Source organism: Entelurus aequoreus, linkage group LG07 (genome assembly GCF_033978785.1).
Source record: "Entelurus aequoreus isolate RoL-2023_Sb linkage group LG07, RoL_Eaeq_v1.1, whole genome shotgun sequence".
Classification (NCBI taxonomy): domain Eukaryota; kingdom Metazoa; phylum Chordata; class Actinopteri; order Syngnathiformes; family Syngnathidae; genus Entelurus; species Entelurus aequoreus.
The window spans coordinates 79,202,337-79,214,172 of record NC_084737.1 but is presented as its reverse complement, the minus strand read 5'-3'; the positions used below and the strand labels follow the sequence as shown (position 1 = coordinate 79,214,172).

The 11,836-nt window shown below is 38.4% G+C and overlaps 1 protein-coding gene across 17 annotated transcripts in view; it reads left to right on the top strand.

Moving 5' to 3' along the window:
- Nucleotides 1-2,458: 2,458 nt before the first annotated feature.
- ubr4 (ubiquitin protein ligase E3 component n-recognin 4) overlaps nt 2,459-11,836 on the top strand; it is a 56,632-nt gene continuing 47,254 nt past the window's right edge. For all 17 annotated transcript variants that reach the window (XM_062054585.1, XM_062054581.1, XM_062054584.1 and 14 more), the window contains exons 1-7: nt 2,459-2,603; nt 8,588-8,685; nt 8,813-8,916; nt 10,031-10,160; nt 10,309-10,451; nt 10,937-11,036; nt 11,636-11,777. In XM_062054585.1, the coding sequence (XP_061910569.1) occupies nt 2,479-2,603; nt 8,588-8,685; nt 8,813-8,916; nt 10,031-10,160; nt 10,309-10,451; nt 10,937-11,036; nt 11,636-11,777 (842 nt within the window). In that variant the 5' untranslated portion in view covers nt 2,459-2,478. The remainder of the gene's footprint in view (nt 2,604-8,587; nt 8,686-8,812; nt 8,917-10,030; nt 10,161-10,308; nt 10,452-10,936; nt 11,037-11,635; nt 11,778-11,836) is intronic.

The window sequence follows — 11,836 nt, the reverse complement described above, 5'->3', positions numbered from 1 at the left end:
CCACCTCATCTGGCTCCTCTCAATGTGGAAGGAGCAGCGGCTTTACTTTGAGCTTTGAGATGGCAGAGCTTCTCACCCTATCTCTAAGGGAGAGCCCCACCAGCCGGTGGAGGAAACTCATTTTGGCCGCTTGTACCCGTGATCTTGTCCTTTCGGTCATAACCCAAAGCTCGTGACCATAGGTGAGGATGGGAACGTAGATCGACCAGTAAATTGAGAGCTTTGCCTTCCGGCTCAGCTCCTTCTTCACCACAACGGATCGATACAGCGTCCGCATTACTGAAGACGCCGCACCGATCTGCCTGTCGATCTCACGATCCCTTCTTCTCTGACTCGTGAACAAGACTCAGAGGTACTTGAACTCCTCAACTTGGGGCAGGGTCTCCTCCGCAACCCGGAGATGGCACTCCACCCTTTTCCGGGCGTGAACCATGGACTCGGACTTGGAGGTACTGATTCTCATCCCAGTCGCTTCACACTCAGCTGCGACGATCATCTGCAAAAAGCAGATGATGATGTGATATATATATATATATATATATATATATATATATATATATATATATATATATATATATATATATATATATATATATATATATATATATATATATATACATATTAGGGGTGTGGGAAAAAATCGATTCGAATTCGAATGGCGATTCTCACGTTGTGCGATTCAGAATCGATTCTCATTTTTAAAAAATAGATTTTTTTATTTTATTTAATTTTTTTTTTTTTTAATTAATCAATCCAACAAAACAATACACAGCAATACAATGCAATCCAATTCCAAAACCAAACCCGACCCAGCAACACTCAGAACTGCAATAAACAGAGCAATTGAGAGGAGACACAAACACCACACAGAACAAAACTAAAAGTAATGAAACAAAAATAAATGTTATCAACAACAGTATCAATATTAGTTACAATTTCAATATAGCAGTGATTAAAAATCCCTCATTGACATTATCATTAGACATTTATAAAAATAAAAAAAAAAGAACAATAGTGTCACAGTGGCTTACACTTGCATCGCATCTCATAAGCTTGACAACACACTGTGTCCAATATTTTCACAAAGATAAAATAAGTCATATTTTTGGTTCATTTAATAGTTAAAACAAATTTACATTATTGCAATCAGTTGATAAAACATTGTCCTTTACAATTATAAAAGCTTTTTACAAAAATCTACTACTCTGCTTGCATGTCAGCAGACTGGGGTAGATCCTGCTGAAATCCTATGTATTGAATGAATAGAGAATCCTTTTGAATCTGGAAAAAAATCGATTTTGAATCGAGTCGTGACCCCAATTCTGGGACACCCAAAGATTCACACACACACACACACACACACACTATATATATATATATATATATATATATATATATATATATATATATATATATATATATATATATATATATATATATATATATATATATATATATATATATATATATATATATATATATATATTTATATATATATATATATATTTATATATATATATATATATTTATATATATATATATATATATATTTATATATATATATATATATATATTTATATATATATATATATATATATATATATTTATATATATATATATATATATATATATATATATATATATATATATATATATATATATATATATATATATATATATATATATATATATATATATATATATATATATATATATATATATATATATATATATATATATATATATATATATATATACACATATATATATATATATTGCCTTCTATTTTAGTTACTTTGAATTTACAACCCCCTGGCGCTGTTTTGTACTGTTTTTGTACCGTTTTATGTACTTTTTTGATTATTATTTGTCAACTGTTTCTAAATGTTGAAATTTATAAATAAAAGTTTATTAAAAAAAAAAAATTGAAAATTTAATTCATGCAGAATATACATTTTTTCAAACATATAAGTGAGTTTATTGTTTACAACAAATAAGCACAGTAGTTTAAAATGATCCCGCAAACGTCAACCACTGTGAATAGGAACTTTTCCGCTTTCGCGTACGTCACATTCCATGACATCCACTTCTAATGATGACGGAGTGACTCGTAGTCTTTTGTAATGCTATATTTCCAAATAAAAACTCCCCTGGTAGTAACTTTCTTTGGATTATTGTTGTTTCCTTTGTTTGTCTCCACGTATGAATTCGGGAAGTTACTTATTTGTGACTTGACTCCTTCCTTCCCCGCCTAGTGTGTTGCTGTGTTAAAAGGTCTGTGTGGAGTCAAAATGTCTGTTAAACATTAAGCCCTTGTAACACTTGAAGGGCTCAAGGTGAAAAGGGTGTAGGAAAATGTGTATAAAATTGTTCTAATGAGTTTTGTTTAAGGTGTTTGGTGGGCCGAGAGTGCCCCCTGTGGGTTTTCGCATCAACTTTCTTCTCGCCGTAACGAGCCTTTTTCTATGGGATTTCAAGATGGCGTCGAGCGGAGGAAATGGGGAACACGAATGGACAGCGGCGGTGCGACCGCTTTTATCAGCTTCGTACACCGCTTTCGAAACGAAAGAGCTACCTCATCTTATCGGGTCCATCATCAACAGGTAACCGGCCGCGTGTCAGCGAGTTGCGGGGGTCTGTGTTTGTTCCGAGTCACGCCGGGAATACGCTGGCTTGCTAACATGCTAACGTAGCCCGGCTAGCGAAGTTGGACGGGGAACGTCACCAACGTTAGCATTAGCTTTGTTAGCATTAGCGGCTAGTCCGGCTTTAACTTGCACTGGCAGCGAGTCAGCTGCTGGCGTGAGCTAACATGCTAACATAACTACTCTCAATGCTACTTACGTAGTATTTGCACACAGTTTTTATAAAATGGTGACACTTAACTTCTAGAAACTACCCCAGTGAGTGTTCTAATTGGCACTTTAGTAACGTTATTGTGAAATGTCAGAAAAAAAATCTGCTTCATCATTAGCTAGCTAACCCAAACATTAGTAATCAAGCCAGCTAATGGACCATCTAAATATAACAGCAAAATGTCCAAATATGTTATATTTTTCATCGTAAAATATACGAACTGAATGCCTAGTTTGTCTTTCCCAAACGTGCTTGGGTGTATCGGGATGCCGTTAAAGCATGATACCTATTCTGTCAGCTAATATCCTAGATTGGTTTGGTGGTAGGTGTGCACCATGTATGTACTCTCACTCTGTTTTAGGAAGAAATCACCTTCATTATGAATATTGGTGCATCTTAATTAAGTCTTAATTACAACATGTCTATCACATCTGATAAGGGTCTGGCAACAGCGATTTATGCCACATCACCCAGGTAAAGTGGGTGACATTGTTATCACCAGGAAAGATGAGGTCACCTACCTAGGTTCCATTCTAGAGGCTAATCTTTCCTGTGATAAAATGGCAACCAAGGTAATTAAAAAGATCAACCAACGAACGAGATTTCTCTATAGAATCTCCTCTCTGGTCAACAAAAGCACCATGAAGATTCTAGCGGGATCTCTCATTCAACCCTTTTTCGATAACGCATGCACCTCCTGGTACCCTAGCACCTCCAAAACCCTCAAATCTAGACTCCAAACATCCCAGGACCAGCTAGTCAGATTACTTCTAAACCTCCACCCCAGATCACACCTCACTCCTACCCACTTCTCCAAAGTGGGCTGGCTCAGGGTAGAGGACAGAGTAAAAGAACTTGCACTGAGCCTCGTCTATAAAATCCGCTACACCTCCCGGATACCGAAGTACATGTCAAACTACTTCCTTAACGTAAATGACCGCCATTACCACAACACTAGGGGGAGCTCTACTAACCACGTTAAACCCAGATTCCGATCTAACAAAGGTCTTAACTCATTCTCTTTCTATGCCACATCAATATGGAATGCACTCCCGACAGGTGTAAAAGAAAGGGCATCTCTATCCTCCTTCAAAACCGCACTAAAAGAACACCTCCAGGCAATTTCAACCCTAAACTAACACCCTCCCTTCCACAACCTACCTCCCCGGATTGTAAATAATCAAATGTAAATAATCAAATGTAGATACTTATTCTTATGCTTTCTGATCTCTCTCTCTCTATGTCCACTACTTGCTGTACATATCCTACCAAGTCAGTCCTACACTGTTCCAATGTCCATTTCTCTGATGATGCAATTGTTGATGACTGAAGTGTTGATATCAACCAAACCAAACCAAAATTGACCCTGGTGTGTGATTGTGAGTGTGAATGTTGCCTGTCTATCTGTGTTGGCCCTGTGATGAGGTGGTGACTTGTCCAGGGTGTACCCCGCCTACCGCCCGTGTGCAGCTGAGATAGGCTCCAGCACCCCCGCGACCACGAAAGGGACAAGCGGTAGAAAATGGATGGATGGATGGTTTGGTAGTAGGTGTGCACCATGTATGTACTCTCACTCTGTGTTAGGAAGAAATCACCTTTATTATAAATATTGGTGCATCTTAATCCAGTCTTAATTACAACATGTCTGTCACATCTGATAAGGGTCTCATAACAGCGATTTATGCCACATCTCCCAGGTAAACTTTACATGACGTGGAAAGTAATGCTATTAATATACTAATAAACTATTTATTACGCCAATTTCGTCCTGCAACACACACTTGCACACACCACATTGGAGGTTATATGTCTCAGTATTTAGGTTGTCATTTGATATCGTTGTTTATCAGGTGACCACCTCAAGTTCCAAGGGTATGTCTCAGGTTTTTTTGTTGACAAGTTTGTTAATAGTATGTTTGTAGTAGCAGTGATGCAGTTTTACGGGACACTTCATTAGGTTTTCCTGCACTGCTTTGATGAGGTGCAATATTAGACATTATACTTTTCATGTTGGTTCTGTCATTCAAAAATAAATGCAACACTTTAGGTCATTGTTAATTTGACTGCAGTTTTTAGTCTAGCTTTAGTCAGTTTTTTGACAATTTTTTTAAAGTTTTATTCATATTTTATTCTTCTGAATTGATTTAGTGTTATTCGAGTACATTCCTCAACATTCTAGTCGACTAAAAATTACAGTAAATTTCTTCGACCAAAATGTGAAGTATAAAGTATAACGCATCTTTGAAGTTGTCTTGAAACCACTTTTATTAAGGTTAGTACAATTACCATACAATGTACTAAATCAACTCTGCATAACTGAGCATATACAGATGCATTTAAATAAATCTGACTATGGTGCATCACATTATTGCAGAATCAATTCAGACTAAGAGACTAATTAAAGCCTCAGATTGGTACATTTTTGGTTAATTTCCAAACGTGCATAAATAGAGTACCGGTAGTATGCTACGGAGCAGATCGTCCGCCATTTTATTAGGTAAACGAGCAGGGTAGTTAGGTGCAAGGTGGGATATAAAGTATTCTCTGAGCAGAGTGTAAAATTAAATTGTGCACAGTGCATACACTTGTATTACAATAATTGTATGTATTTAACAGGAAATAGTGGAACATAAACATGTATTTGAGGCTCAAATCTTAACATTTAGAATGTAATGAGAACTGCTATAAAATAGTGTTTCATCGTTTACATACACAAAGTTGTATTCATGAACTTTTGGCAATTTGAACTGCAAAGAAATCAAATTTTAACTATTATATTCAATAACATTGTAACTATTTTCTTTTCTGTCATTAAAATGTCATGTGTATGTTTTATCATGTAGGTCTACTTTTTATTCAGACAATTATGACCAAACAAAAATATCACTGTTCTGTAGTTTGTTTAAAAAAAACAAACACTCAATGCCAGTGTGCAGTGCAAAAAATTGTGTCCATGTTTATTGTCATATGAAAAAACAATCTAGTTTTATTCTATATTGTCTATAACTACACTGAGTGTGCACTATAATTGGTGTCTTGACCACTGTCCCGTGTAAATACAGCAACCAGTGTTGTAAAACTAACTACCGTATTTTCCGCACCATAAGGCGCCCCGTGTTATTAGCCGCACGTTTAATGAACGGCATATTTCAAAACTTTGTTTACCTGTTAGCCGCCCCGTGCTATTAGCCGCACCTACGCTACGCTAAAGGGAATGTCAACAAAACAGTCAGATAGGTCAGTCAAACTTTAATAATATATTACAAACCAGCGTTCTAACAACTCTGTTCACTCCCAAAATGTAATGTGCAAATGTGCAATCACAAAAATAGTAACACTCAAAATAGTGCAGAGCAATAGCAACATCAATAACTCAACGTTGCTCATACGTTAGTGTCACACAACACACAAAATAAACATTTAAAGCTCACTTTCTGAAGTTATTACTCATCTACAAATCCCTCGAATTATTCTTCTTCGGTGTGCTTCACTTGTTTTTTGACACCATCGATGATGTGGACGCGCATGCAGTCGTAGATCAACAGGAACGGCGCTGCGTGAAAAAAGTCACCCGGTGTCTTCGCGTAAACGTCTATCAACCACTCGCTCATCTTTTCTTCAGCCATCCATCCCTTCGAGTTAGCTTTTATGATGACGCCGGCTGGAAAGTTCTCTTTTGGCAAGGTCTTCCTTTTGAATATCACCGTGGGTGGAAGTTTCTGGCCGTTAGCATGGCAAGCTACAACCACAGTAGGACGACTTCTCATTCCCTGTGGTGCGAATATTCACCGTACGTGCTCCCGTTGTATCCACAGTGCGGTTCACATGGATATCAAAAGCCAGTGGAACCTTGTACGCGTGTCTCTTAGTAGGAGACATTTTGTTGTCTTTACAGAAAAACAAATGAAATTAAATATCCGCGAGCTTCTTCTTCTCCGGGGGCGGGTGCTCACCTTGGCGGTTGCTTACAGTAGAAGAAGAAGCGCTTCCTCTTCTATGGGGCGGTTGCTTACCGTAGAAGAAGAAGCGCTTCCTCTTTTACGGGGAAAAAAGATGGCGACTGTTTACCGTAGTTGCGAGACCTAAACCTTATGAAAATAAATATGAATATTAATCCATATATAAGGCGCACCGGGTTATTAGCCGCACTGTCTGCTTTTGACAAAAATTGTGGTTTTTAGGTGCGGCTTATGGTGCGGAAAATACGGTATATGTCTCACATAGCTTCTTTGTGTGTTAGCTTGAAAAAATGACAAATCTGCTCTTTTTGGTTGTCAAGTGCAATTAGTAGCTGAACAGAACATCAGCTGAACATCGATTTAAGTAAACTGTACAAATATATGTATCGGCGGGTAAGCTTGTCTCAGCTTGTGGCATCACGATGTACTACAAGAGTAGTTAGCTTTTAAGTATTTGTTTTTTGGATATGTGGTAAAGTAAGCGTTCTTGCTCCTGCTCTATTGTCTTCAATAGTAGCAGTAATTTAGTACAGTAAGAGTCCATCCATCCATTTTGTACCGCTTGTCCCTTACGGGTGCGGGGAATGCTGGAGCCTATCCCAGCTCTAATCGTGCAGAAGGCGGCGTACACCCTGGACAAGTCGCCACCTCATCGCGGGGCCAACACAGATAGACAGACAACATTCACACACTAGGTCACTTCAAAATAGTAGCTTGCACAGTCTTCTGTTGTGTAGATGTCCTGATTGTTAGTCTGCAGATGGCGCTTCAATTTGTTGTATTTTTGCAGAAGAAAATTGAGCCACAGGTTTTACAAGTTGTTTTGTTGTATACCGCTGTAAAGGGGAAGTGCATCTGTATGTCTATTCTTTACTTTCGTTCCGTTGTATAAGGCATATTGTGTTGATATTTTGTATTGAGTCTTGCTTTTCTGGGTGAAAAATCAAAACACTGCTTTATAAAGACGCTAGTTCTGATTGGACACCCTGAGTGCTTTTCTACCCGCCCCTCTCAAATATGCAACTTTGATTGGATCTTTGTCCCACCCTCTTAAAGAAGAAATAAAATATGACTGGATTTCAGAGCAGCACGGTGGTACAAGGGTTAGTGCATGTGCCTCACAATACGAAGGTCCTGGGTTCAATTCTGGGCTCGTGGTATTTCTGTGGGGAGTTTGCATGTTCTCTCCGTGACTGCGTGGGTTCCCTCTGGGTACTATGGCTTCCTCCCACCTCCAAAGACATGCACCTGGGGATAGGCTGATTGGCAACACTAAATTGGCCCTAGTGTGTGAATGTTGTCTGTCTATCTGTGTTGGCCCTGTGATGAGGTGGCGACTTGTCCAGGGTGTACTCCGCCTACCGCCCGAATGCAGCTCAGATAAGCTCCAGCACCCCACGACCCGAACGGGACAAGCGGTAGAAATGGATGGATTTCGTCTCTGTCAACAGTTTCGTCTCGTTTTAATTACTTCACAAAATTGTTGATTAATTTTATCATTTTTAGTCAACTTGCTTTTGTTTTCATTTGTTATCGTCCTAATATTAAAAAGGGAAAATAGGTTGTTGACGATAACTAAAATTAAAAAAATTTTGTCAACAAAATGAACACTGGTTTAGATGTTTGACACCAACCTGACTGAGAAAAATGCGTCCATAATACATAAATGGAATCAATTGTTGTAAAAGGTTCAGTCAACATTGAGAAATCCGTTTGCTGTATGTGAAATAAATGCCTAGAATGTGTTGAGTTATTTGACTTGTCATTTGCAGTGAATCGGACATTCTTCATCATGACAAACAGTATGAGCCGTTCTACTCGTCATTCGTGGCGCTCTCTGCACATTACATCACCACAGTATGTGGACAAAGTAAGTAACATTCATGTTCTATAATGTGATGGTTACTATGCTGTATTTACTGTGTGTCATTCAGTCAGTTCTTCAGACAGACAAAACCATTCTTTCTTAAATGACAATTATTTTTGCTTTCTTTCAGTACCAAGAAATCAGTTGCTCTCGGTGGCTGCAGCGTGCAAAGTTTTGATTGAGTTCTCTTTGCTGCGCCTGGAGAACCCGGATGAAGCATGTGCAGTGTCACAGGTGAAAATTGCAATGTATTCTTGGATAGTCACTCACAAACCAAAATGCTGTTATTGTTTCCAAAGCATTGTATAATATATATTATAATATAAATTGTAAAGTGGAACCTTGACTAACTTGGTTCTTGAACATGGATCGTAAATAGAAAATTGTGCAGTGAAGCTAAGTTCCCCAAAAGAAACAATGTAAACATGAATAATTGGTTCTGGCATCGACAAAAGTTCATATTTTACTAAAGTATTTTGCACTTTGAACACAATATGAAGTGCTATACAATTCTGTATATCAAACAAACATAACAAGAAGGTGATGAATCTCTTTATTAACAAACCAAAACAACAACAACAAGATGAACTGTCCTGTATGCGCTGCTCTGCCAACATGAGCACACATACAGAAGTCCTTTTGACACCTTCACAAACTATCTGAAATCACACACACACAAAAATGTAAAGTTAAATAAAATGTTCTTTGTAGTTGGCGAATGGGAGCAGGCAGAGACGAGGGGGAGGAGGGAAGGGGCCGTGTGTGTGCATGCGTGCTGTGATATAAGTTGCTTTTGGCATCTGTTTCCAAAAATGTCAGGTCTCATCACAATTAAAACTTGCTGTGGTATGAAGCCTGCTTCGTTGATTCTTCCATACTTGCAAGCCCCAATAATGTACCCCTCGCAAACAGCCTTTTTTAAAAAAAAAATTAAAAATTTTTTTTTATGAAGTCCACAGCAATTCCCTCTTCTTTTCCATGCTGGTCTCTAGTTTTTTTTGGGACTCATTGATTTAGCAAAATGGACAAAACTTGTCAAAAAATGAAAAGGCACACACTGTAGCACTGAGGAGTGTAGAGCTGTGTACTGTACTACACTGCCTAGCAAGTGACGTGAAGGGCTCCGCTTCCCCTGCTGCACACAATGACTGCCAGCGGCACACAAAATGAATAATTAAATGAGGCGTTTGTACATAGAGACATGTTCTGCACATGGAGGTATATTTGGCACGATCAAATGGTTCGTAAATGGAAAAGTTCGCAAAAAAGGAGTTCATAAAATCAAGGTAGACCTGTTGGGTCAACCCTCACATTAAAACACACGATGCACTTTTTTGTTTTTTGGCAGAAACACCTGATTCTTCTAATAAAAGGACTTTGCACTGGCAGTAGCAGACTAGACCGCACAGAAATTATTACTTTCACTGCAATGATGAAGTCTGCCAAACTGCCTCAAACTATTAAGACCCTCTCCGATGGTAAGTGCATTGCAAAACAACTTGTTTATAAAGTCATGCATAGTTTTCTTATTGGGAATTTTTTATTCTAGTTATCTGTTATGAGTAATATGTTTGCCGTTACAATACATTGGGACTATTGAAGAAGTCATATTGTTCTCTTCAATAGTGGAGGATCAGAAGGAGGTGCCCAGTGTGGTGAACCCAGAGCTGCGACACAAAGAAGTACAGATGAACTTCTTTAATCAGCTGACTTCAGTTTTTAACCCCGACCTTACCACCATGTTGGCCTCGCCTTCAGCACACACACAGGTAACACTTATTACATACTTTCAAAAATGTTCAAGTATTCCACTTTATTGCATATTCAAAAGCAACATGTTAGGCTAATTAATCCATAGAGGTGAGTGTGAATTGCTGTCTATATATGTATCCTGTGCTTGCCTGGTGATCAGTCCCTGAGGCGTACCCTGCCTCTCAGCACCATTTGGATACATTTCAGTCAGAAAATGGAAAAAAAAAACAATGCCTTAAACTGTGTGTGTCAAACTCAAAGACTGGGGGCCAGATCTGATCATTTTATTTGGTCCGCAAGAGCCTGAAAATAACATGCGTCAATAAAGTACTTTATTCTTTCTTACTAAACGTATTCATTCCATTTTGACAGAAAGAAAGAAATGTACTGCATGTAAATGAAAACGAGTTTGACACCCCGACCTTAAAGGGTCAGTGGAGTATATTGTGTTCACCTATTACCATGAGATTTTATGCTTTTTCTGATGTCCTTGTCATTACAGACTGAGAGTGATTGCGAGGACCAGACCTCTGATCAAGCTGTTCAGGCCAAAATGAAGAATGCATTTGTCTCTCAGAATGTGTCAAGCTTACAAGAACTGGGTGAGTTTTGATCCAAGGCCCTGTCAACACAGGAACACTCATCGGTTGTTGTTTTTTGACAGGTTGAAAAAAAAAATTCCTTGAAAAATTTGACCAATAAATAGTTACTTCAAGACAGGAACAAATCACTAGATGTAAATTATGTAATGCCTATGCCTCACCTATGTGTGGTGCTGTGTGTGCATAAAGTCTGTTAAACACCAAACACTAGAAGAAGATGGACAAAGCAAGCAAGACATCCTGTAACGAGTCACATTAGCTAGCTTTACAAGGGAACAATACATCAGGAGAATGTCAACTGTAAGTCTCTCCTGTTCTTCTGCTCATGTGACAGTGACAGGGTGGCAAGGTCATTTTCGAAAAAGTATTGGTTTGCTTGTCCACATGATGACAACTGGGTGCTGTTGTAAGATTTTCCCACTCGTGAACAATTGGTACAGGGCACCCAGAGTACCGTTGCCATGTGGATAAAAGCCTGAAACGATACAATCCTTTACCATTCCGACCTGAGAAAATGTCCCCGTGTAGGAATTAAAGAACAAATAACAAAACATTACTTAACTATTTTTTATTTGTGTAATACAATTTTGTCTTCTCAGGTGGGTCCGAGAAGCTGCTGCGAGTGTGTCTCAACCTGCCGTACTTCCTACGTTACATAAACCGTTTCCAAGATGCCGTGTCCGCAAACTCGTTCTTCATCATGCCCGCCACAGTTGCTGATGCCACAGCTGTCCGCAATGGGTAGGTTGTGTTAGTGCATTATTTCAAGGTTTAATTAGGCTCTTACTCTTAGTTAATTT